This window comes from Cervus canadensis, chromosome 7 (assembly GCF_019320065.1).
Source record: "Cervus canadensis isolate Bull #8, Minnesota chromosome 7, ASM1932006v1, whole genome shotgun sequence".
Taxonomy (NCBI): domain Eukaryota; kingdom Metazoa; phylum Chordata; class Mammalia; order Artiodactyla; family Cervidae; genus Cervus; species Cervus canadensis.
In genome coordinates this window covers 4,906,377-4,931,386 of record NC_057392.1, presented here as the reverse complement: position 1 = coordinate 4,931,386, position 25,010 = coordinate 4,906,377, and the positions used below count along the sequence as shown (strand labels likewise).

The window sequence follows — 25,010 nt, the reverse complement described above, 5'->3', positions numbered from 1 at the left end:
CCATGCCTGGAACATCCCTGCTTGGGGTCTCCACACACAACTGTTTCACCCTCAGGTCCCCCTCATTAGGCCTGTGCCCTTGGGAGAGTCTGGGCGCCACCTGCCGTGAAGCGGGCGACTTCCCTGCTGATGTCATCTCACGGGATGTTCCGGGTCAAGGTGACCCTCCCCTTTTAACAGGGTAGCATAGGTCACAGACTCCTCAGAACTAAGACAGCCATGTCTTGAGGATCTCCACAGGCACTTGAGGGTGTCACCGGCCATGGGAGAGCCACAGTCCCCCCTGAGAGTCATGACCTGGGCCTCCGGGAACAATGTCCAGTGACTCGCAGCTCAGAGCATCCCCTTCTGTAACCCGCTCTGTGTCAGGCTGCTAGACCGGGGGAAGGAAAACCTCTCCAGCTTCTCACCGCTCCTCTTCCTGACCTGTCATTCCTAGGGGTTTACAGAGCTTGTACCAGCTGGGAGAAGTAAAATCGGACACAGTTGAAAACACTGCTGTCACCAGCAAACAGAGCATCACCTGAGAATGAGTCTTTTCCTTTGGTGATTGGTCACTGTGGATGCAGGAAGCAGGTGTGAGGAGCATGGCCCGGGCATGAACAGGTAGACCCCGCAGGTGTTCCAGGTTGCTGGGTGATCCCTGATGCGCCCGTCCCTGGCCAGCTATACATAGCCAGCAAAGCTTCTTACCAGAGAAACCTCTTTCCTCACCCTCCACCAGTCCCACCCGTCACCCCAAAGACTTGCTGTAAATCCCCTGGAAGTTACTGCGTCTCCGATCGAAGAGCCGCCAGCTGGCCCCGGGCCTGAGCGCTTTCCCACCGCCGCTGCTCTCCACCCTTCCTTGTCTGTGCCAGGGGAGCACAGTCAGTGCTCAGCCATGGTCGACATGGGGGGCCTGGACAACCTGATCGCCAACACAGCCTACCTGCAGGCTCGAAAGTCCTCGGACGCTGACAGCAAGGAGCTGCAGCGCCGGCGCCGGAGCCTGATGCTGCCCGGGCCGCAGAGCTGTGAGCAGCTCCGCCAGGCCCTGGCCACCGACTTCCACAGCCTGTGCGAGCAGCAGCCGATCGGCCGCCGTCTCTTCCGGGACTTCCTGGCCACGGTGCCTGCGTACCAGGAGGCCAGGGGTTTTCTGGAGGAGGTGCAGAGCTGGGAGCTGGCCGAAGAGGGTCCCGCCAAGGGCAGCGCGCTGCAGGGGCTGGTGACCACTTGTGCTTCCGCCCCTGTCCATGGGCACCCACACCCCTTCTTCAGCCCAGCTCTGGTCACCAAGTGCCAAGCGGCCACCACGGAGGACGATCGAGCATCCCTGGTGGAGCTGGCCAAGGCCGAGGTCATGGCCTTCCTGCAGGACCAGCCCTTCCGGGAGTTCCTGGCCAGCCCCTTCTATGACAAGTTTCTGCAGTGGAAAGTCTTCGAGATGCAGCCGGTGTCAGACAAGTACTTTGAAGAGTTCCGGGTGCTGGGGAAAGGTGGTTTCGGGGAGGTAAGTGTCTGCGAGGAGCCAGGTTGAAAGACGAGATAGACGGCATAAACAGAGTTCTGTTTGTCTTCTTTTTGTCTTCTTCTTTTTAATCTCAAGGGAACTTAGAACTAATTTCAGTGCCACATGTGGAGAAAGCATTCCTAGCTTGCTCTCACCTCTTCTTTCTGGTCGCTGCGTGAAATAAAGTGAGAATGCCATAGGAAAAACAAACAAGATGTGGAACTGGCCAGGAATCGTGATCGTGGGGTTTCCAGGAGGCAGGAACGCTCTGAAATGCCCCTTTGGTGAATGATATCAAGATATCAATACAATGGGAGAGTTTCCTTCCCCTTTACTTGTGCTCACGGAGATAATTTGAGAAAAAACTTCAGGTATCTAAGAAAACAATCATCTTGAATTAGAGCCTATAAATCTGTTTTGCACCACTGCTGTGTTCAGCTTTCTTTTTTTAAGAAGAAAAAAAAATTCTTTGAGATTAGATTTGCATAAGATTAGCCATTAACCATTTTCAGGTGTACAATTTAATAGCATTTAATACATTACAGTGTTATGCAACCATCATATCTAGTTCCATTGTCACTACTCCTGTGTCCATTAACAGTTACTTCCCCACCCCAACCCCCAAGCTCCTGGCAGCCACTGGGCTACTTTCTGCCTCTATGGACTTGCCTATTCTGATGTTTCATATAGATGGAGTCATACGATATGTGAGCTTTTGTGTCTGGATTCTTTCACTGAAAAGTATACTTTCGCTGAGTAGTGCTTTGGAGGATCATTCACCTTGTAGCGCGGATCAATACTGCACTCCTTTTTCAGGTTGAGTAACAGTCCATTGTATGGGAATACTACATTTCATGTAGCCATTCATCTATTGATGGACAGTTGGGTTGTTTCTGCCTTTTGGCTATCGTGAATAGCGCTGCTGTAAATATTTATGTATAAGTATTTGTTTGAATACCTGCTTTCATTTCTGTTTCATATGTGCTGAGGAGTGGAGTTGCTGGGTCTTAGGGCAATTCTATGTTTAACTTTTTTGGAAATCACCAATCTCTTCATGTTTTAAGTTCCCGCCAGCAATGCATGAGGGCTTCCCTGGTGGCTCAATGGTAAAGAATCCATCTACCAATGCAGGAGACATGGGTTTGATCCCTGTGTTGGGAAGATCCCTTGGAGAAGGAAATGGCACTCCAGTATTCTTGCCTGGAAAATCCCATGGACAGAAGAATCTGGTGAGCTACAGTCCATGGTGTCTCAAAGAGTCCGGCACAACTTAGCAACTAAACAACAAGCAATGCATCAATGTTTCAATTTCTCCACATTCTGGCCAATACTTGTTATTTCTTTTTTTTCTTTCTTTTTTTTTTTTTTTTCTTCTTTTTGTTTTTTAATGGCCCATTTAGTATGTGTCACATGATACCTCACTGTGGTCCAAGCTCTTTCTCCAAGAACCCTCTGACGCACAGCTTTTCTTTTCTCAGAAGCCTTGCCACCTTGATTGGTTTCTGCCCCTCCATCCTCTGGATCCTCCACTCCCTTCCTCTCTCCACTGCAGTCTATTTCTACCTCTTCTTCTCCTTTTCCTTCTCTCCTTAAGGTATGTGCTGTCCAGGTGAAAAACACCGGTAAGATGTATGCCTGTAAGAAACTGGACAAGAAGCGATTGAAGAAGAAAAATGGCGAGAAAATGGCTCTCTTGGAAAAGGAAATCTTGGAGAGGGTCAGCAGCCCATTCATTGTCTCTCTGGCATATGCCTTTGAGAGCAAGTCCCATCTCTGCCTGGTGATGAGCCTGATGAATGGTGGAGACCTCAAGTTCCACATCTACAGCGTGGGTGAACCGGGCCTGGACATGAGCAGGGTGGTCTTCTACTCGGCCCAGATGACCTGTGGTGTGCTCCATCTCCACTCCCTCGGCATCGTCTATCGGGACATGAAGCCTGAGAACGTGCTTCTGGACGACCTCGGCAACTGCAGACTGTCCGACCTGGGGCTGGCCGTGCAGATCCAGGATGGTAAACCCATCACCCAGAGGGTGAGTGAGCCTCCACTGGCCCAGAGGCGGGGCACAGAGCTAGAAAGGAGGGGAGAAGGCTGCTCTTTTTCAGGGCAGACAGAGCCTCGAACTTAATGCTTCTGATTTTCTTGCTCCTAAAGCCCTTGTGCTGTCATTTGCCTTAAGTGGAGTGGTGTAAGAGGATTAGCTTAACTGGCTCTTTGAGGTCTACTTTGCTCTCCTCTCATTGGAAGCAGAGGGCAGCCTTCTTTGTGAATTGGAGGTGGTCTGTGCCTTCACCATAGATGGCAAGAGCTGAATCCATGGCCAGGAACTAGGTATGTCCCGCCCATAACCACCTCCCTGGTGCCATGTTCCTGAGTCAATAGAGCCTTGATTTCTGCTTCGGGAAAATTTTAGGGGCTGGACGCTAAAATTCCAGGACTCTAGAAGGTACAATTTAACAGAATAATAAATAGAAAAACCCCCAACACTTAGCAAATTAAATATCTCCTTTCCTGTTGAGTGCACAATGGAGAAATGTTTTACATTGGACAAAGGTGAAATTTTAAATGAAAAGATATATACAAGTCAACAAAGGTTTATTTTGATCAGTCTGGTCCAAAGAGACTTACAGAGAATTCTTTGATTAAAAGGGGGATTATAATAATTAATCAATTATGTTAAGTGATCAATACAAAAATCTCTCAAATTCGGACAGGTCTTTACCATTGAGTTTCTGTGCACAAAGATGGGAGAAGTCCCAGGAAGATAAAGGCTCAAGTCAGGTTCCTAAATATACACTTAAAACTTTGTTTTTGCACAGTTTCCAGCTTGTAAGGCAGAGAGGACAATCAGGCAAGGAAGTGAGAAAAATCATGGCAAGTGTGGGAAACTGCAGGTGATTTTATGTGGCTATAACGGAAGGAATGTTGACAACACGTGTAGGGCTCAGATCACACAAAGGCATTGAAATTCTTTTCTTGTGAGGGATGAGAAGCTATTGAACGAATCTTTAAAAAGGAATGACATGATCAGATTTGCATCTTTTTAAACACCAATTTGATCGTAGATAGGAAACAGAGGAGCTAGTTAGGAAGCATATGCAGTGGTGCAGGAAGAAATGATGGCGCCTGTGTAAGACACTGGGATTGATGAAGTGGGAGGTAAACCATAGCCATTGGAAAGAGACTTGTTGGGATTTCAGGACCAGCTGGGTATGAGGGTGAGGAAGGTCCCTAGCTCCAGTGACTAGAAGGAGGAAAACAGTCATGGGAAAACTGGAAAGTTTCATTGCGAGTGTAGTGTATATAAGGCTCTTATATGACAGGCAGGTGCTATGATGAAAGGTCTGAGTTAGACATTGGAATTTGGAGTAATCATGGCTTGGGAAGCAGCAGACACCACTGGGTTGTTTGAGAAACAGTGGAGGAAGAGGACCAAGGAACAGCAACATGTAGGGGGTGTAAAGTAAAGTAAATCCTTTACTTTACTTGCCCCACCGTGAATGCATGTTTATCACTGCACAAAAAATCAGAACTGTATTACTTCAGTGTATTATTTTGAATTTGTATTGCTGATTATGCAGACAGGAAGTGTTCCTTCTGAGCATCCTATGTGTATGCATCATGCTGACTGGTGGTACCATCTCCACTTTGCTGAAGAATGAGGAGGCACATAGCTCTGTCTCTTATAAATCCCTTCTCAGTCTTCCTCCAGCTCTGTTCATGGGCCAAGAGAATATTTAAGGACAGTTCCTCCTGCATCCAGCTCTCTGACTCTTTTGGAACCTGCAGGAAGCTTTTTGCACCTCCTCAGTATTGTCCACTATAATGAAGGCAGTTTGTGGAGTTTAAGATTTCCCAGGTGGTGCTAGTGGTAAAGAACCTGCCTTGCAGTGCAAGAGACATAAGAGATGTGGGTTCAACCCTGGGTCAGGAAGATCCCCTAGAGGAGGGCATGGAAACTCCTTGCCAGGAGAATCCCATGGACAGAGGAGCCTGGCAGGTTATGATCCATAGTGTTGCACAGAATCAGACACAACTGAAGCAACTTAGCATGAGTGCACACAATGCCTAGAGGCTTCTCACCCTTTTGCCTTTTCTGAGTCCCTCTTTGTCCCAAGAGACCAGACTTCTGGGTTTAGACCTCTTGCCCCATCCAAGAAAGTTTATGCTCTTGTCCTTAGACCTGCCTCTGAAGCCCAGGGGGATTTTCAGGAAGGATGGAGGAAAAAATAAAAGGGGGTCAGAGAGAAGGTTTAGAAAGCCACAGAAAGAAAGAAAGAAAGAAGAAAAGCGTTCCTCTTTCACTGTTTACCCCTCTACATAGCCAAGTGAAGCCCCTCAGTATCCTACTTACTGCAGCCGCAGCTCCGACACAATAACTGGGCCCCCAAGGGGATTTTAAATCATTGTACTCACAACCCATTTCACAGAGGAAATAAAAAGGAACATATTTTATACAGCTTCTGTAACTAATTAATGTTTTGATGTCAAGAGACCATATAAAGAATTACTGGGTCTTCCCTGGTGGTGCAGTAGCTAAGACTCTGCACTCCCAATGCAGGGGGCCCAGGTTTGATCCCTAGTCAGGGAACAAGATCCCACATGTCACAGCTGAAGATCCTGCATGCCACAATGAAGATCCATGATCCCACATGCCCCAACTAGAACCTGGTGCAGCCAAATAAAAACAAAATTTTTAAGTACAGATCTCACCATATTTCCAGAGTATGATCAGCTGAATGAAGGTAGAAGTGTAAAGAAAAGTCCTGCTAAATTTTTGCATAAATGTAAGGAAACTCACAGGAATATTTCAACACCGATTGGATCCTATCAAAGGAAAGCATGTATCATTTTGCCTTACAGGGAAATTGCATTTGTGAGATAATTCTATAACGTGGATTAAAAAGACTTTGAACAACAGTTGTGCAGAGCCAAAGGAGCAAACTCAAATGGCGAAGCAGGCAGCGTAAGAAGTAAAGAAAGTGCCGTGGACCCCAGAACAGAGTGTGCACTTCCGTCTAAGGAGGGAAGCCACTCCTAGGGTCCAGTGGCCACACTGTGAGAACAGAGATCCGAAGCTCCTGACTCTTTTTTCTTTAATATTTATTCATTCGTTTATTTATTCTTGGCTGCACTGGGTCTTCCTGGCTGCACACAGGCTTTCTCCAGTTGCAGCGAGGGGGGCCATCTCTAGTTGCAGCGCTCAGGCTTCTCATCGCTTTGCCTTTTCTTGTAGTGAAGCAGGGGCTCTAGGCTCACAGGCTTCAGTAGTCACGGGGCACAGGTTTAGCTGCCTTGCAGCATGTGGGATGCTAGTTCCCAGGCCAGGAATCGAACCTGTGTCCCCTACATTAGAAGGTGAGTTCTCATGCACTGGGTCACCAGAGAAGTCCCCTGACTTTTTAAAAGAGAAACTGACACCTGTGAATTTTTGAGAAGGGTCTTGCTTTTAAAATGAGGACAATTCATTAAAAAGAATGCATTTGAATCAGTTCTAATGAGGTGGCTACAACTGGAGCCTATTATACAGAGTGAAGTAAGTCAGAAATAAAAACACCAATACAGTATACTAACACATATATATGGAATTTAGAAAGATGGTAACAATGATGCTATATGCAAGACAGCAAAAGAGACACAGATGTAAAGAACAGTCTTTTGGACTCTGTGGGAAAAGGTGAGGGTGGGATGATTTGAGAGAATAGCATTGAAACACATATTATCATATGTGAAACAGATAGCCAGGCCAGGTTTGATGCATGAGACAGGGTGCTCAGGGCTGGTGCACTGGGATGAGCCTGAGGGATGGGATGGGGAGGAAAGTGGGAGAGGGGTTCAGGATGGGGAACACATGTACACCCATGTCTGATTCATGTCAATGTATGGCAAAAACCACTACAATATTATTAGTAATTAGCCTCCAATTAAAATTAATTAATTAATTAAAAAATAATAAATAAAATGAGGACAGTTAATTCAAAATGAGCCCAAACCATCAACTAACAACAATAACAAAATCCTGGTGAGATTCATCACACTAGGTGCATCTGTATTCATGGAGTTTGTTATCACATCCATGTTTGACAGTCTCTGAATATAAAGTTCAATACTGATGCTCTGAAGGCCACTGTATCTTAAAGGCAAGAAAAGAATGTGATATGCACCTAGTATTGAAGATTTTTTTCAACAAGAAAATGGCATGACCAGAGTGATTCTTGTTTTTTAAAAGTTTTATTGAAGCATATTTGATTTACAATGTTGTGTTAATTTCTGCTTTATAGCAAAGATGTGTGTGCGTGTGTGTGTGTGTGTATTCTTTTTCATATCCATTTCCAGTGTGGTTTATTACAAGATCCTGAGTATAGTTCCCTGTGCTATAGTTTATCCATCTTATATGTACTAATTTGCATCTGGTAATCACAAATTCTCAATCCTTCTTTCCCCCACCTCACCCCCTTGGCAAACACAAGTCTATTCTCCATGACTGTGAGTCTGTTTCTGCTTTGTAGAAACATTCATTTATGTCATATTTTGGATTCCAAACATAAGTGATAACAAATGCTATGGTATCTATCTTTCTCTTTCTGACTTTTTTCACTTAACATGGTAATCTCTGGGTCCATTCATGTTGCTGCAGGTGGCCTTATTTCATTCTTCTTTATGGCTGAGTAATATTCCATTGTGTACTTATACCACATCTTGTTTATCCATTCATCTGTCAGTGGGCATTTATGTTTCTTCCATGTCTTGGCTATTGTGACTAGTGCTGCTATGAACATAGGGGCATGTATCTTTTCAACGTATAGTTTTGTCTGGGTATACAGAGTGATTCTTTAAGAAGATGATTAACAGTATATATGATGAATTGAAGAAGGAGTCTGGGGTTGAGAAGAAGGGGGGAGCTGTAAGGAGTTACTGTAATAATTCCCACATGAGGTAATGAGAATTGAAGTATGGCCCTGGGCTCTGAACAGCCTTACTTCCAGAGCTCAGCTCTCTGGCTTCACCTAAGTTCCATCAAGACCACATCTGTGTTTACTTCTCTTAAATCATGACTGTCCTCGGTGGAAGAGGCGGGGTTGTTGGGGAAATGGAGCCATTTCTAGAAGGTGATGCCCTTTGTCCAGTGGGTCCCCTTGGCTGCGGGTAGTTGGACAATGATTCAAGAAGGAAAGGTGTGGGTAGTTCTGCCCAAGTCTGAGAAGGACTGAGGCAGACACACAATGAGAGACAAGGATGCTAAAGACCACTGGCCTGGAATGCAGAAACCCTGGCTTCCTGTTCCAGACCTATCCCTGACTCACAGTCAGCCAGCTCAGGCAGACCCCAAGACATCCTTCATCTATAAGATTTCATAAATCTATGAGATAGTCTTTGGATTATTTATAGGAAAAGACTCGTAAACTCAGAAGATGAACATATGGCCTACATTTTACTATGATTTAATGGGCTATCAATCAGGGTTCTTAAGCAACAACATGAAGTTACTTAAGAAAATGAAATTAATGGTTTTCATAACTGAGAAGCCTGGAAGTCTGGCCTGATCCAGGCCAAAGACTCTCAGAATCTGTCCCAGAGAGTTAATGAGCAGTGTCGCTGAAAGCTCTCCCTCTGTGTCCCAGCTCTGCCCTCCTCGGGATTGGCCTCACTCTCACTCTCCCATGTGGGGGCTCCTATGTGGAGGCCACCGGCCGCACCACGCATATCCTCACAACCAAACAATCTCATGGAAAGGGAACAGTCCTTTCCAAAAGGTCCTTCAAATTCCCAGGGAAGACTCTCAGTGGACAGCTCAAGTTACATGCCCAATCATATCCAAGTCCACCGAACAGGACTAGGTCTCTGTTCTCAGGAGCCAGGAAGAAGTTCTGTCCTATGTAAATATCGGGGACAGAGGAAAGTGTTCTCCAATAGAAAACAGGGGTGGAGGGACTTCCCTGGTGGCCCACTGGTTAAGACTCTTCGCTTCCAATGCAGGCACCTTGGGTTTGATCCCTGGTTGGGGAATGGAGATCCCACATGTTGGACAACAAGGCCAAAGGAAAACAAGAAAATAGGGATGGAAGAGATTTCAGATAGACAGAAACAGTGGATGCCCCTAATAACTGCTTGATGGTTTGACAACTTTCTGACCTCTTAATTAAGTGATGATGGCATCTAGATAGAGCCTTTACAAAAAGATGTTACAAGGTAGGGACTATTATTAGCTCCATTTTACAGATGGAGAAATTGAGACTCAGGTTAAGTTACCCATCCAAAGTCACATGTGAGATGAACCCAGGTATGCCAGATTCAAGAGCACTTACAGTTTTGACTCCACCTTGTCAAATTCACGCACAGGGCAGAATGTTCCCTCTGGTTTATATTACTGTAAAAGACCCTCCACTGAATAAAACTCAGAATGAGTGTGTGTGATGATGCATAACTTCCTGAGTCTGGTCTGACATGTACACCAATCTCAGGTCTAGTTGAACCTCTGTTGGAGTTAAGACTTTGGAAAGGGAGCCCAGCATTTTACAGGGAATCATGTGACTAATATTTCAGAGTCAGCCTCCCACACCCCAACACAATATCATTAACTGTGGTCCCAGCCACAGTCAGTATTCACCTATAATAAATGTGATGAGCACTCCAGCCTGTTTTCAGCTGACATTCACATGCACACATTAAAACTAACTCTTGGCAGTTTTAGAGATACTAGGTAAATATAATAAGAAAATCAGGCAGTGGGGCTCGTGCTAGGACTTTTCAAGTGCAGTGTTCTATGTGGAGAACAGTGACCTTCAGATTTTAAGGAACATGAGTCAATCCTTAAAACTTATTGTCAGGAATTAGAATGAAATTAGCACAGTGACCCAAAAGTTCATGACATGTTTGGTTACTTTGCCCTACCTCTGATCAGTTCTTCACACTCAGAAGGATGATGGGTGACAGAGTTCCAGCATTATATTTATTTTCTGAATATTTATTTATTTAGCTGCATTGGGTCTTAGTTGACGCATGTGGGATCTTATTGAGTCATGTGTGACCTTTTGTTCAGGCGCATGGACTCTCTAGTTGTGGCATGCAAGCTCAGTAGTTGTGGGGCATGGGCTTAGTTGCTCTGTGGCACATGGGATCTTAGTTCCCCTATCAGGAATCAAACCTGTGTCCCCTGCATTGCAAACTGGATTCATAACCACTGGACCACCAGGGAAGTCCCAGCCATCATATTTATTTTGAAGCTCTTATTGTGTTGAATAAAATGCTAGGGACACACTAAACAAATGATTTTTAAAAGATCTCTGAGTGTGTTCATCAGAAGTTGACAACTACATATATCACAGCCCTTATGACCCTGTTTCAAGTATTTTTCTCTTTGAGAATTTACTTCTGAGAACCTCATGGGACAGGCATCCTGGTTACTTTACTGTCACATGTTGGTCTCCACCAAAACACCCTCAAAAAAATAAAATATAAAATAAGGCAAAGAGCCATGAGCAAAAAGAGACATGAGTTCTTGCCCTCATGGAGCTTACAGTCTAGTGAAGGAGACAGAACTTCATTTTACCCAATGAATGTAACAATTCAATGATGACAAGCGCTGTGAAGATGGGGCTCTTCAAGGATTTGTTAACATGTGAGATTCTGGGGCTTCCCAGGCAGCTCAGTGGTAAAGAACCTGCCTACAATGCAGGAGCCGCAGGAAACACAGTTTCGATCTCTGGGTTGGAAAGATTCTCTGGAGGAGGGCATGGCAACCCACTCCAGTATTCTTGCTTCGACAATCCCATGGACAGAGGAGCCTGGCAGGCTATAGTACATAGGGTTACAAAGAGTCAGACCCGACTGAAGTGAGCCCACTTGCATGTGAGACTCTCAGCATCAGTCACAGGGGAAATACAACTTCCTGACATCAGAAAAAAGATAGAAATTCACTCCGCAAAGCAGTTTGGGTGGTGTCTTGGTAGGAGTCACTAGAAACTGACTCAGAATTCCAGATTTCCATGTGGAGGATTGATTTATTTATTCTCAAATTTTTATTATTTATTTATAGCAATGCTGGGTCTTCGTTGCTGTGAGCAGGCTACTCTCTAGTTGTGGTGTGTGGTCTTCTCATGGTGGTTTCTCCTGTTGCAGAGTACAGGCTCCAGAGCGCAGACTCAGTAGCTGTGGCCCACAGGCTTATTGCTCTGAGGCATGTGGAAGCATCCTAGGGCAGGAATCGAACCCAGATCCCCTGCATTGGCAGGCGGATTCTCAATCACTGGACCACTAGGGAAGTCCCTGGAAAGCCTTTGAAAGTGTTTAACCAAAGCAGGCAAAGAGTTTAGAATTCCGTTTTGGAACAAAATCACTCCATCTGAAGTGAAAGCAGATCAGAGGGGATTCATATGGATTGTGGTTGTTTGCAATCCCGGTGAAAGATGATGGCAGCTCAACCCACGTGTCTGTGGGAGAGGGTGGAGGGGGGTGTGAGGGGTAGTCAGAGTACAGTGTTTGATCTGGAAAGAGATTCCAGAATGACCCAGCTTCAGTAATGGTTTGGATGTGAGCTAAGGGAGAGAGGGGGTCAAGGGTGATTTACTAGGTGAGGTCATGTTACAGGTACTGACTTGGCCCCAGTACAGACAAATGCCTGTCTTCATGAAGACCGGGGGAAGACACCATCAAGCCACAGGGCGGTGAGAGTACAGCGGGCAAGCTGTCCAAGTTGTGTGCTCAGGAAGGTCACCAGCCCCAGCATGGGGTCGGGAAGGGCTTCCAGGAGGAAATGACAACCAAGGGCAGACTTGCAAGGCAAACAGAAGTGAGCCAGGTGAACTGAAAGGCAAGTGGGCTTAGCACAGGGCTCAGCATAGGGTGGTGGTCTGCAACGGAGAGCAGTTTGGGCCCCCAGGGCATTTTGAAAATGTCTGGAGACCTTGTTTGTCATGACGGGGGATCTGTCACTGGCTTCTAGTGGGTAGGGTCCAGGGAGGCTGTGAACATCTTACAATGCGCAGGACATCCCCCCCCCCCACCCCTTCCCCAAAGAGCATCCTCCATGTCCATAGTGCTTCAGTGGACAGCCCTGATCAGAGGCTTAGGGCTCAGCCACAGAACAGACTGACTCTGCAGCTGCCTCGAGTGTGGAGTCACAGGGCGTGAGGGGTGACAACAAGTGCAACTGGAAAATGGGCGTATCTCAGGCCCTAGAGGGCTGGAGGAGTTGGACAAGGCCATTCGAACCCAATACCAAGGGTACTGGGGAGCCATTGAAGGTTTCCATGCAGGGAAGTGACAAATCAGCCTTGGAAAGAATAGTCAGGAAGAGGGAGTTGAAGGTAAAGAATAGGGGAATGCAGTGTTCATAGTAGTACTATTTACAATAGCCAGGACACGGAAATACCCATCAATAGTCGGTTTAAGAAGTGATGTGTGTATACACACAGACACACACAAACACACAGACACACACACATATATGTATGTATATATACACACATACATTAGAATATTACTTCTTCATACGAAAAAATGAAATCCTGCTTATATGGGGAAAGTAAAAAATAATATGGGCTTCCCCGATATCTCAGACAGTAAAGAATCTGCCTGCAATGTGGGAGACCTGGGTTTGCTCCCTGGGTTGGGAAGCTACCCTGGAGAAGGGAATGGCAACTCACTCCAGTAGTCTTGCCTGGAGAATCCCATGGACAGAGGAGACTGGCAGGCTGCAGTTCATGGGATCACAAAGAGTGAGATACAGAGAACAAACTTGTAGTTACCAAAGAAGAGATGAAAGAGAATTTGCCAGTCTGCATGGCTTGGTGAATGGAGCACAGGTTGGGCCTGGGTCTTCCCTGGGGACCGGGCAGGCTGGCACATTGTCTGAGTTGTGGCTGGGAGGAGAAAGAAGAGCCGTGAGGTCTACAGCCTGCAGCAGGAGGGGGCTGCCTTGTGAGATGATGCAATCCAGAGAACAACCAGTTGCTGCATCTTCTAATTTAAGGTGGACACAGGTTGGAGGTTCAGAGCATCCTTTCAGATCAAATGTGGTCCACAGGATCAACGAGATGGAAGGACAGTGAGTTTGTCAATCTGGTTCTGCCATTTACTATGGCTGCTGATTATAGAAGCACAGGCTGACCCCACACCTGGGGCAACTGGCCGTGGGGACAGTGAGGACTGACAGCCAGCCAAGCCAGGCAGACTGCCTTCTAATTGGCCCAGACTTGCTACTTAGGCTGGTTTCAGCCCTGCACTTAACCCCAGGCAAGTCATGCTTCTTCTCTGAGCCTGGTTAATACTGCTCGCCTCTTAGGCTTGATGAGAAGATTAAGGCAGATAAATGCCTAGCAGAGATAAGCCACTTGGTAGGCACTCAAAAAATGATTGCTATGATTATTCTACAAGAAGCCCAGCACTGAACCCTCTGTCGTGATCCCCACTGTTGCAGTTTCTGCCTCACCGGAAAGGCACTGTAGCTGCTCCAGGGACCTTGGCTGCTGTGCTTTTTCTCTGAGGGATGTAAAGAGCCAGCAGGACCCCGAGGCTGCAGCAGGGCAGGCTGTGGGTGAGGGCACAGCTCGCCTGGAAGCTGAGCCCAGAGGGCACACACCATCATCTTGCTTCCTCACAGCCACCTGGAGCTTTGTTTGTGATTTTATTCTGAGCCTTTTAGAGGCATCATGGAAAACAGGCATCAGCCTGCCACTGGACAGATTCACAGAACGGGAACCCACCCAGGGACACACTCCAGTGGAAGAACTACTGCTGTTGATCTCTGGTGATGTATCAGGCTCATCTTTCAATCGGATGGAGTCTTAGAGGCTTCTGGGTTTTTTTGTGTAGCTGCCCTGCCTACAGGACCAGCTTTGGCTTGGTTGTGGCTAACACCTCTTGAGGGCGTGACATGTGCCAGACTTTGCAAAAGCACTCAGTGTGCCTTATGGTTTTAATCTTCATCACGATCCTATGAGATTAGAGCTGTGAAGGCTGAGTAACTGGCCTAGGGGTGACCAGCTAATAATGGGTAGAGCTGGGATGTGCACGGCAGCTGACTGACGCCAGACTGTATAGGTGCAGGATTCGTTAATGCAGAGACCCCTTTTCTGGATCCCCTCCTCCCAGGGCTGTCAGCAAGGCCGCTCTGGCGCGGCTCCCGCCCCGGCCCAGGAAGTGGCTGGCAGAAGGCAGCAAGGCAGGCGGCGAGGAACAAAAGTTAGGCCGGCGGCGATCTGGAGGCTGCAGCCGGGGGCGCTGAGCACACAGGGCGGGGCCTCGGAGCAAAGTCCCCTGGGGTCCCGGGCCGCATTCCTCCGAGGTCTGCAAAGGCCACTGCTTAAAGGCGCAGAGGAGCAGCTGGGAACGAGAACAAAGCGGCCGGGCCCCCCTCGGAGGAAGGAAGGAGCGAGCCCCAGGAAACAGCTGATAGCGCTAAGCTCAGCTTGTTTTTTTTCCTCTGCTCAACAGTTCTCCTGCCACGGCAAACAAAAGATGTACATTCTGATTCCCTCTTCTGTTTGGATTGTGATGTCGAGTGGATCTGGTCTGTGATAAACTGGGGGGAAGAGGCATCCGCGGGCGTTTTCTTGCTCCTCTGGCCAGTTTGCTGGGCCATCGCGAGACGCGGAGATAGCTTCTTTGAGCGCCTTTATGTCCCGCCCGGCTCAGTAAATCCAGCCCGGCCCGGCCACACCCGGGGCCCCGCGATACACGCATTTCTTTTCCTGATGGAATTGAAGATTGCCAACTTTGCAGGTTCACTGGGAACTGGCAGTGACCTTGACCTTGAAGGACCTGCAGGTACACACGCCACGCATGCTCGGGGGACACACTTTTTTTTTATGGACGTGTAAAACTATTAAGAGAAGAACTATGCCCTCTCAGCCCCTCTGAAAGTCCACTCCCTGTTCTCATCACCGCGGCTGAGGCCACAGTTCACTCCTGCCCAGAGTCACCCTTGGACTACTCAAGTGTGCAAATTCTGCCCAGCCTGGACCCGGCCACTTAGCTCCTGGGGGCCCAGGGGTGAGAGTGACAACAGCTGCAGGATCAGGGGAAGCCAGCATCCAACAGCAAGAGCAAGGCAGGCAGGAGGTGTCCACACAGGTCCCCACCAGCTGGCTGGGCTCCTGGTCCTAGCCTGGGGTGTCCACCTTCCTCCAAGTCTGGATCCCTGCAGGTGACAGGTGGCCCTGATGGGACTAAGCAACCCACATGTGATGACAATGGCAGATGCACCTCCTGCTGCCTGCTTGCAGGTGGGTGGGGATTTGAACCTCCATCTGACTTCCCTGGTGGCTCAGTGGTAAGGAATCTCCCTGCCAATACAGGAGAAATGGGTTTAACCCCTGGGTGGAAAAGACCCCCTGAAGAAGGAAATGGCAACCCACTCCAGTATTCTTGCCTGGGAAATCCCAAGGACAGAAGAGCCTGATGGGCTACAGTCCATGGGGTCGCAAAAGAGTAGGACACAACTTAGCAACTCAGGAACAACAGCTGGCTTCCTAAATGCTATGAGGCCTGATGCTTGATATCCTGAATGCTGGGCATACTTTGTTTTGCCTGACCAGGTGTTGACAGAGTGAACCCATCCAAGGGCACTATAAAACCAAAGCAAAACAAAACAAAATGAATCAAAAAAAGAAGTTGAACTATACACAAAAACCTCCACTGAGTTCTGTTGCTGCTGACACTTGGGTGATCCCTACAGCCCTCGGAATGGCAGTTCTGGTCACACGGACTGAAAAAGATTGTTTTGCTGCCATAGAGACTGATGTGCGGGGGCCCTTTGTAACTGCAGGAGTTAAACTGAGCTGCGAGAGGTCAGCGTGGCTGGACCCTGCCCCGTGCTGTTTGGCCCGATCTCTCCTCCCACCCCGTTCTGAGGAGGCAGTTCACATGCAGAAGACAAATGGCATAAAGGGCAGGCAATTAATTTTTTCAGCTGGAGGCTGTGATGGAATTTGGGTGCTTAGACTCTGGCGTGCACTGCTAATTCCATTCTTCTCCTCTGTGAAATACCTCCACTCTGCAAGGAGGTGGTGCCCTTCAAAATTCCATCACTGATATTTTCTGCCTTTAGGGCCAAGAGGTAAATTCATTGTTGTTCAGTCACTAAGTCATGTCCGACTCTTTTTGACCCCATGGACTGCAGCACACCAGGCTTCCCTGTCCTTCACTATCTCCTGGAGTTTGCTCAAACTCATGTCCATTGAGTCAGTGATGATATTTTCTGTCTTTAGGGTCAAGAGGTAAATTTAGTGCTGAAAATTATTTGGAATGAGTCTGAAGTTATCCTGTATACTATTAATGCTTCAAAACACCAAGGGGCTATAGTGCCAGCTGGCCGATTCTTCCCTTATTTCCTGGAGAGGGAGCAATGTGGTCCCAGCATGGTTCAAGGTCTGGTTCCCGCCACCTAGCAGCCGCTGGTGTGGAACAGCCCAGCCAACCTGGCGAGCAGAGATGCAGGCAAGGAACAGAGAACTTGCTGGGAAAAGGGGAAGAGACGTAGCTTAAGCAAGAATGGACCACAATGAAGACTTAGTACTTGGCAGATGGGGAGAGGGAAGGAGGATACTCTAGAGGGAGAAAAAGAAATCCTGGAGGGAACTTGGAAGAGTAAGAAAAAGTTACCTCAGCCATTTCCACAGAGGCAATGTAATGTAGCAGTTCATAACGCAAGCCTGTGTGTAAATCTTGGATGGGTGAACTTGGGCATAATTTAACCTCTGTGGTTTAGTTTTCCAACCTGCAAAATGGGTGATAAAGTAGTCTCTATCTCATAGGGTTATCATGAAGAGTAAGTAAGAAATTCACAGAAAGCATTGAAGAAAATATTTAGCATGGAATAAACGCTCAATACCTATTTCCTATTATTATTAATATTTCTGATTTTTCTCCCAGCATGTGTCTCACAATCCTTTGTTCAGGACTGGCATATGCTCTCCACTACCCTAAAGCTTCTACCAATCAACTGATGTTTATCCAGTGTCCTGATTAGTGATTTTAATCCTTCAAGTCACTTGCCTCTGAAATCTGCTCTTTGGAAGCTTGCCACACACAGAGCAAGCTCACAATAAATTCTCACAAGTAGAATTTGCCCATCAACACCATCTGAAATGCAGTAGCATGTGATTTATAGTCTTTTTTTATGCCTCTCGCACCCCAGCTCAAGAGATTGAACAGAGAGGAGCCTGACCCAGGAACTCATAGCCCAACTCAGAGCTGTAGAGGATGAAATACTACATACAGGGAGACCTTTAGCGGCTTTCCATCTCAGCACCCATAATGAGGGCAAGCAGAATGACACCTCTGTTGTGGAGTATTAGAGGATCTCCCTCTGGAGACACTGAACAGCCTAACAAAAAAGGTCTACAGGTGGGATCCCTGCTGACGTGGCTTGGCATAATCGCCCTATAGTGAAATCCATCGGTTCACAGCTTCTGTCGGCTTCTTAGTGTCACACTGTTAAGCATAAACAAAGATCGTTTGTCACTTGAAAAAAATCCTCCAAAATGAAAGACAGTGCCAAAACAAACAGAAGAAAGAAACTCGTAGCAAACAGGAACAATTCAGGGAGTAAAAAAGGACATTTTTAAAAACCTACAATTTTTATCTTTGAGATTTAAGGGAAGATATTGCATCCATGAAACAAGGACAGATGCTGTAGAACAAAGGACATTCAGAGAAGAAAAAGGACATTTGGAAATAAAATATGTGTAAATGTGTCTGCAGAACAGCATGGATAAATCTCAAAAAACATTATGTTTCAAAAAAAGAGAAGTCAAACACAAGGGAGAATCTATCTTACAATTCCATCTGTATGAAATGCAAGACTAATTGATGGTGTCAGAAATCAGGAAGTGGTTGCCTGGGAAGCAGAGAGGAGAATGAACCAGAAGGGACACAAAGGAACTTTCTAGGTGGACGGAAATGTTCTTTATCTGGTTTGGGTTCTATTTACATGGATGTAGTCAATTATCGAAATTTACTGAACCAACAGTATAAGATCCATGCACATTATTCTGTGTTAATTATGTTAATGAAAACATATTTGCAGAAATGATAAGTTCGGTAGAAGTTTCTAGATCTAGCTATCAACTTACAGGAAACACAAAGAACAGAGGGACATGTTAAGTGACATCACAGGAATGCAGTTAGCAAAGTCTGACTGTGGGAAACTCTACACTTTAACCAATTTCTTTTTCTAATAAAAACTTGCAAGGGAGGGGGTGAGGAGAGAGAAAAAATTACATTGTCACAGAGATTTAAGAGACATATAATCAATCACATTGTGTGAACCTTGTTTGAATCCAAATTTAAACAAACTATTTAGCGGACAAGTTTACTGAACAATAGGGAAAGTGTAACATGTCCAGATATTTGATAATATTCAAGAATTATTGCTATTTTTTAAGTGAGATAATGGTGTTTGTAGTACTTTGGGTTTGTTTGCTTGTTTTTTTTTTTTTTTAAATGACCTTATCTGCTAAAGATTCATAGTGAAATACTTCAAGTAATGTCTGAGTTAGTGGAGTGGAGGGCAATGAGAGTGAGTAAGGACAAAGGAAACAAGATTGATCATGTGTTGATAATTGTTAAAGCTGGGAGTAGAGTACACTGGCTTTATTATTCTAGTGTTTTTTCTTTTGTGTGTGTTTGAAATTTCCCATTAATAAAGTACTTTTAAAAAAAAATAGAAGAGTTAGAAGGAAAACTGAGGAAGTCTCCCAGATTAAAAGAAGAAGGAAATAAAAAGACAGAGATGGAAAATAGAAGCAAAAGATAAGAAAGACAAAGAATAAGTTCAGATTTAAAAAGAGAGAGAGCAGGAGAGAGAGAAGAAAGAAAATGAAAGGAAGAAAATGATCAAAGAAATAATTTGAGCAAACTTCCTGATACTGACAGCCATTAGTTTCTAGACTGAGAGGCCAGCCAGTAGCCAACACTCTGGATGAAAAATACCCCACGCCAAAGCCCATCATAGAGAAATTTCATGAAGCTGGTGTACTGGTTCACAAACCCCACACGCTCTCTGACAGTCTTCACTGATGCCTCCTTTTCTGTCTCCCTGGGCAGTACCTTGTTGGCACCACTTGTAGGCCAAGTTGCACCTCCACTTTTAGAACTGGATGAAACATCATACCGTGGTATGATGCGGGACCTGGTTTTCAGGGTGACTGCTAAGGGTCTGGATAACATATATGGAAATATAGACAAGCCAGCTTCAGTGTAACTTTTTCTTTCATGCTTTAACAATTCTGTTTTTTTTATATTTAGTCATGATACAATTTCAAAATACAATTAAACAGTTACATGTCAGAGAATTCAAAATAACATTTTCATATTGAAATATAGTTGAAATTTCCCCCATGGTCCAGTGGTTAAGAATCCTCCTGCCAATGCAGGGTACATGGGTTTGACCCCTGATATGGGAACTAAGATCCCACATGCCACAGAGCAGCTAAGCCCATGTGCAGAAACTACTGAGTCCCTGGGCTGCAACTAGAGTGTAGCCTCTGAGCATCACAGCTAGAGAAAGTCCACACACAGCAATGAAGACCTAGCAGAGCTTAAACTCAAATAAAATTTCTTTAAAAAATGAAATATAGTTGATGTACAACATTACGTAACTTGTAGATGTACAATATAGTGATTTTCAATTTTTAAAGGTTATACTCCATTTATGGGCTTCCCTGATGGCAGAGATGGTAAAGAATCTACCTGCAGTGAAGTAGATCACGGTTTGATCCTGGGGTCAGGAAGATCCCCTGGAGTAGGAGACAGCAACCTACTCCAGTATTCTTGCCTGGAGAATCCCATGAACAGAGGAACCTAGTGGGATACAGTCCATAGGGTTGCAAAGAGTTGGACAAGACTAAGCAACTAACACACACACATACTTCATTTATAGTTATTACAAAATATTGGCTAAAATTCCCAGTGTTGTACAATACATCCTTGTAGCTTATTTTATATTTAATAGTTTGTACCTCTTAATCTCCTATCCCTATATTGCCCCCTGCCACTGGTAACCACTTTTTTGTTCTCTATATCTGTGAGTCTGCTTTTTTGAGGTTGCTATTGTTATAGCTACTGATTTGTTGTGTTTTTTTAGATTCCAGGTATAACTTATAGCATACAGGGTAACTATTGACTAATGGCAATGGGAGATAAGAGGGAGCTGGGCAGACAGATGCCCCTCTCCTGTGGTTCCTCCTTGTGACCCTTTTGGAAGAGTCTCATGTACCCATTAAACTAGCAGCCAATGTGGTAACATCTGACATCACATTCCCCTGCCCCTCTTTCCTTTTTCCCCTGTGCATTCTTTTTTTTCTACATAGTTTTATTTATTTTTGGCTGTGCTGGCTCTTCGTTGCTGTGGGGGCTTTGCTATCGTTGTGGTGAGTGGGCTACTCTTCGTTGCTGTGGGGGCTTTGCTATCGTTGTGGTGAGTGGGCTACTCTTCATTGCAGTGGTTGGGCTTCTCTTGCGGTAGCTTCTTTCATGGAGTGTGGGTTCTAGGACACAGGCTCAGTCGTTGTGGCACATGGCTTTAGTTGTTCCCTGGCATGTGGAATCTCCCCAGATCAGGGACTGAACCTGTGTTTCCTGCATTGGCAGGCAGATTCTTTACCACTGAGTCACCAGGGAAGCCCTCCCTGTACATTCTATTATGAAAACTTTCAAACATACAGAGAAGTTGAAAGAATTCACAGTGAGCACTTGTATACCCATTACCTAGATTTTACCACAGACATTTTAAACAGCTTTCAGTTCGATCCTGGCCTGGGTTCAATCTCTGGGTTGGGAAGATTCCCTGGAGAAGGAAATGGCAACCCACTCCAGTACTCTTGTCTGGAAAATTCCGTGGACTGAGGAGCCTGGTAGGCTACAGTCCATGGGGTCGCCAAGAGTCGGACACAACTGAGGGACTTCACTTTCACTTTAAACAGCTTTCAGTTCAGTTCAGTCACTCAGTGGTCTGACTCTTTGTGACCCCATGGACTGTAGCACGCCAGGCTTCCCTGTCCTTCACCAACTCCTGGAGCTTACTCAAACTCATGTCCATCAAGTCAGTGATGCCATCCAACCATATCATCCTCTGTCATCCCCTTCTCCTCCTGCCTTCAATCTTTCCCAGCATCAGGGTCTTTTCCAATGAGTCAGTTCTTCACATCAGGTGGCCAGAGTATTGGAGTTTCAGCTTCAGCATCCGTCCTTCCAATGAATATTCAGGACTGATTTCCTTTAGGATGGACTGGTTGGATCTCCTTGCAGTCCAAGGGACTCTCAAGAGTCTTCTCCAACACCACAGTTCAAGAGCATCAATTCTTCGGTGCTCAGCTTTCTTTATAAACAGCTTTACTGAGATATAATTTATTTTTTTAAATATTCATTTGGCTGCATTGGCTCTTAGTTGCAACATTCAGGATCTTCCGTTGTGGCACGTAGGCTCAGTAGTTGCGGCTCGTGGGCTTACTTGCCCTGTGACATGTGCAGTCTTAGTTCCATGACCAGGGATCAAACCCATGTCCCTGGCAGGTTCTTAACCACTGGACCACTAGGGAAGTCCTGAGATATAATTTAAATACCATAAAATTGACCCTCATAAAGTGTACAATCCAGGGGTTTCTAGTATATTCACAGATATGTGAACATTATCACAGATTTAGAATATTCTCTTCACCCCTAAAAGAAACCACCTATCAATTAACAGTCACTCTCATTCCCCTTCTCCCAACCTTGCATGCATGCTTTCCTGACCAGTTGCTCGGTCATGTCTGACTTCTTGCAACCTTATGGACTGTAGCCTGCCAGGTTCCTCTGTCCATGGGATTCTCCAGGCAAGAATACTGGAGTGGGTTGCTACGCCCTCCTTCTTCCTGACCCAGAGATCCAGTCCTCATCTCCTGTGTCTCCAGCCTTGCAGGCAGGTTCTTTGCCTGCTGAGCCACCTGGGAAACCCTCTCCCAGTCTTAAACAACCACTATTCTACTTTCTGGATCTATGGAATCACCTATTTTAGACATTGCATATCAATGGAGTCATACAGTAAGTGGTCTTTGGTGACTTGTTTCTTTCATTTAGCATAAAGTTTTTAAGGTTTATCCATGTTGTAACATTTATCCATACTTTATTCTTTTTTATGTAGTATTTCATTGTATATTATTAATATTTTATATGTGCTTTATCACCTGTCCATACATCTATCCTTCCCTCTATGGATCCGTGAATCCATCTTATATCTTTTATGTATTTCCCTTTTTTAAAGTCTTTCCACAACTCTCATTGCCTTTGCCTTGCACACTTTTCAATACAACTCATATCACATTATCACATGGCCACCCTGGGAGCAATAGAGGCTGGGAGATGGAGTACTTAGCCTTCTGGCTCTACATAGAGGGACAAAGAGAAAAGGGAGCCTGGGAATGGACTTTTGTTACCTTGGCAGACAGCGTTTCTCAATCTCATCCACATCTCCCCCTCCAGATTCCCCTCCCACCATTGCATCTCACAGATCTTATATTCTAGAAATCCGAAATTCCTTAAAGTTCCCTGGGCACCCCACATTTTTCTGGACTCCAACTCTTGCACTCATTCTTTACCCTGACAACCTTCTCTGTGTGACAGGTTCTCTTTCCTCATAATTCAACTCAGCTGTCACTCTTCAGTGAAATATCCCCAACACACAAACACACACACACACCCTCTGGCCTCCCTTTGTTTGTTTTCCACTCCCGTTTTGGCATTTACTCTCTTTTATTGAATTAACCTTTTGATCTGTCTCCACCAACCTGTAAATCCTCAAAGGCAGGGGCCAGGCCTTGTATATCTTGGTATCCCTAGAAATCACTGCAGGGTTGGCTCCACAAATATTTGTTGGATATTGAATGGAAAACGTCTGGTTACCATTGTTACTATTGTTTACCTACCAAACATGTTTTAGGGCATGCAAGAAAGGAGACTTGGGAGTAAATACCTGGTTTGATACAAAATGGGCCTCAGAGGACCTCCAGCACCCTTTTGTTCTGGGCAGATGTAACACTAGACAAGATGCCAAGACAACAGATGTAAACTGGGACTATCCCAGGCAAACCGGAACATAAGGTCACCCAAATTACATGTCCACTTCTATGACAACAGCGGTGTCATGCTGACTCATGACCAGCCTGTCAGACCAGTCACTTTCAGAATTTTCTTGCATGGGCCAGTTACTCCTAATTAGTGCTTGGGTTATTTGTGTTTTTCATTGTTATTATCCATGTAAAAAAAATCACCCATGAAATTTAATATTCCTAAGGTAGTACATACATCATGCATATAGAAGAAACATACACTTGGGCTTACCTGGTGGCCCAGTGGTTAAGAATCCGCCTTGCAAAAAAAAAAAAAAAGAATCAGCCTTGCAGTGCAGGATACATGGGTTAGATACCTGGTCCGGGAAGATCCCACATGCCACGGAGCACCTAAGCCTGTGTGCCACAATGAGTGAGCCCACAGCCCCATGAGCTCCGCACACCATGGAGCTCACATTGACTGCATGTGTGTGTGTGTGTGTGTATATATATATATATATACTTACGCAACCAGACAGAAAAAAAAAATCACCCAATGAACAACAAAAATGTTTTTCAACCTTTTCTGATGTACTGAATTCACATTTACAAACAGTATGCAAAACCCATTGCATATATACACTTCTTAGTATTAACATGTGACTCTGGTCTGTTGTCTTTATTGAAAGGCATTGGGTGTTTCCAACCTGTGGCACAACGGCGCTATGAACATCTTTATGTAGATTTCTTTCCCTTTCTTCTGAGTCAATTGTTTGAGCTACTTGCTCCAAGTGACCTGGTTCCGGAACAAGAACGGAAGACAAATCTCATTTTCCTATTGCTCTGTGTCTAACCACTCTCCTGAAAATCTGAGTCAAATCTCAGGGCACATCTGTTTCTCACAGCTCTGTCAATAATTGATGTTTTCATGTTTTCTGTATATTAATAGGTGCTTATTGTCATTTAGGATGTTGTTTGCATTTTTAAGTGCTGCAAAGGTTATACATTATACTTTAATCAAAAGCAGCTTAGGTTTTTGTGAAAACACATTCTAATGTAAATATATACATTATAACTACAAGATATGTTGCAGGTATTCATTAAGTACTTGTTGAATGAATGAATGAAATTATGCTCAGTTACAAAGAGACAGATGCTGTGTGATTCCACTTATATGAGGTACCTAGAATTGTCAAATTCATGGAGATAGAAAGTAGAATGGCAGTTGCCAGGGCTTGGGGTGTGGGGGCAATGGGGAGTTGTTTAATGGGTACAGAGTTTCAGCTTTTAAAGATGAAAAGAGTTTAGGAGATTCATTGCACAATGTGAATGTACTTACTGGTTGAACTGAACATTTAAAATGGTAAGATGGTAAATTGTGTGTTATGTGTAATATATATATGTGTGTGTGTGTGTATGTATGCCTTTGTGTGGGCTCAGCTGCTCAGAAATGTCCAACTCTTTGCAATCCCATAGACTGTAGCCTG

At 45.3% G+C, this 25,010-nt stretch overlaps 1 protein-coding gene across 1 annotated transcript in view; it reads left to right on the top strand.

Annotated features, from left to right (window-relative positions):
- The first annotated feature begins 835 nt into the window (after nt 1-835).
- Nucleotides 836-25,010, top strand: part of GRK7 (G protein-coupled receptor kinase 7) — a 36,339-nt gene continuing 12,164 nt past the window's right edge. The window contains exons 1-2 of the mRNA XM_043474441.1: nt 836-1,495; nt 3,090-3,527. Of these exons, the coding sequence (XP_043330376.1) occupies nt 884-1,495; nt 3,090-3,527 (1,050 nt within the window). The 5' untranslated portion in view covers nt 836-883. The remainder of the gene's footprint in view (nt 1,496-3,089; nt 3,528-25,010) is intronic.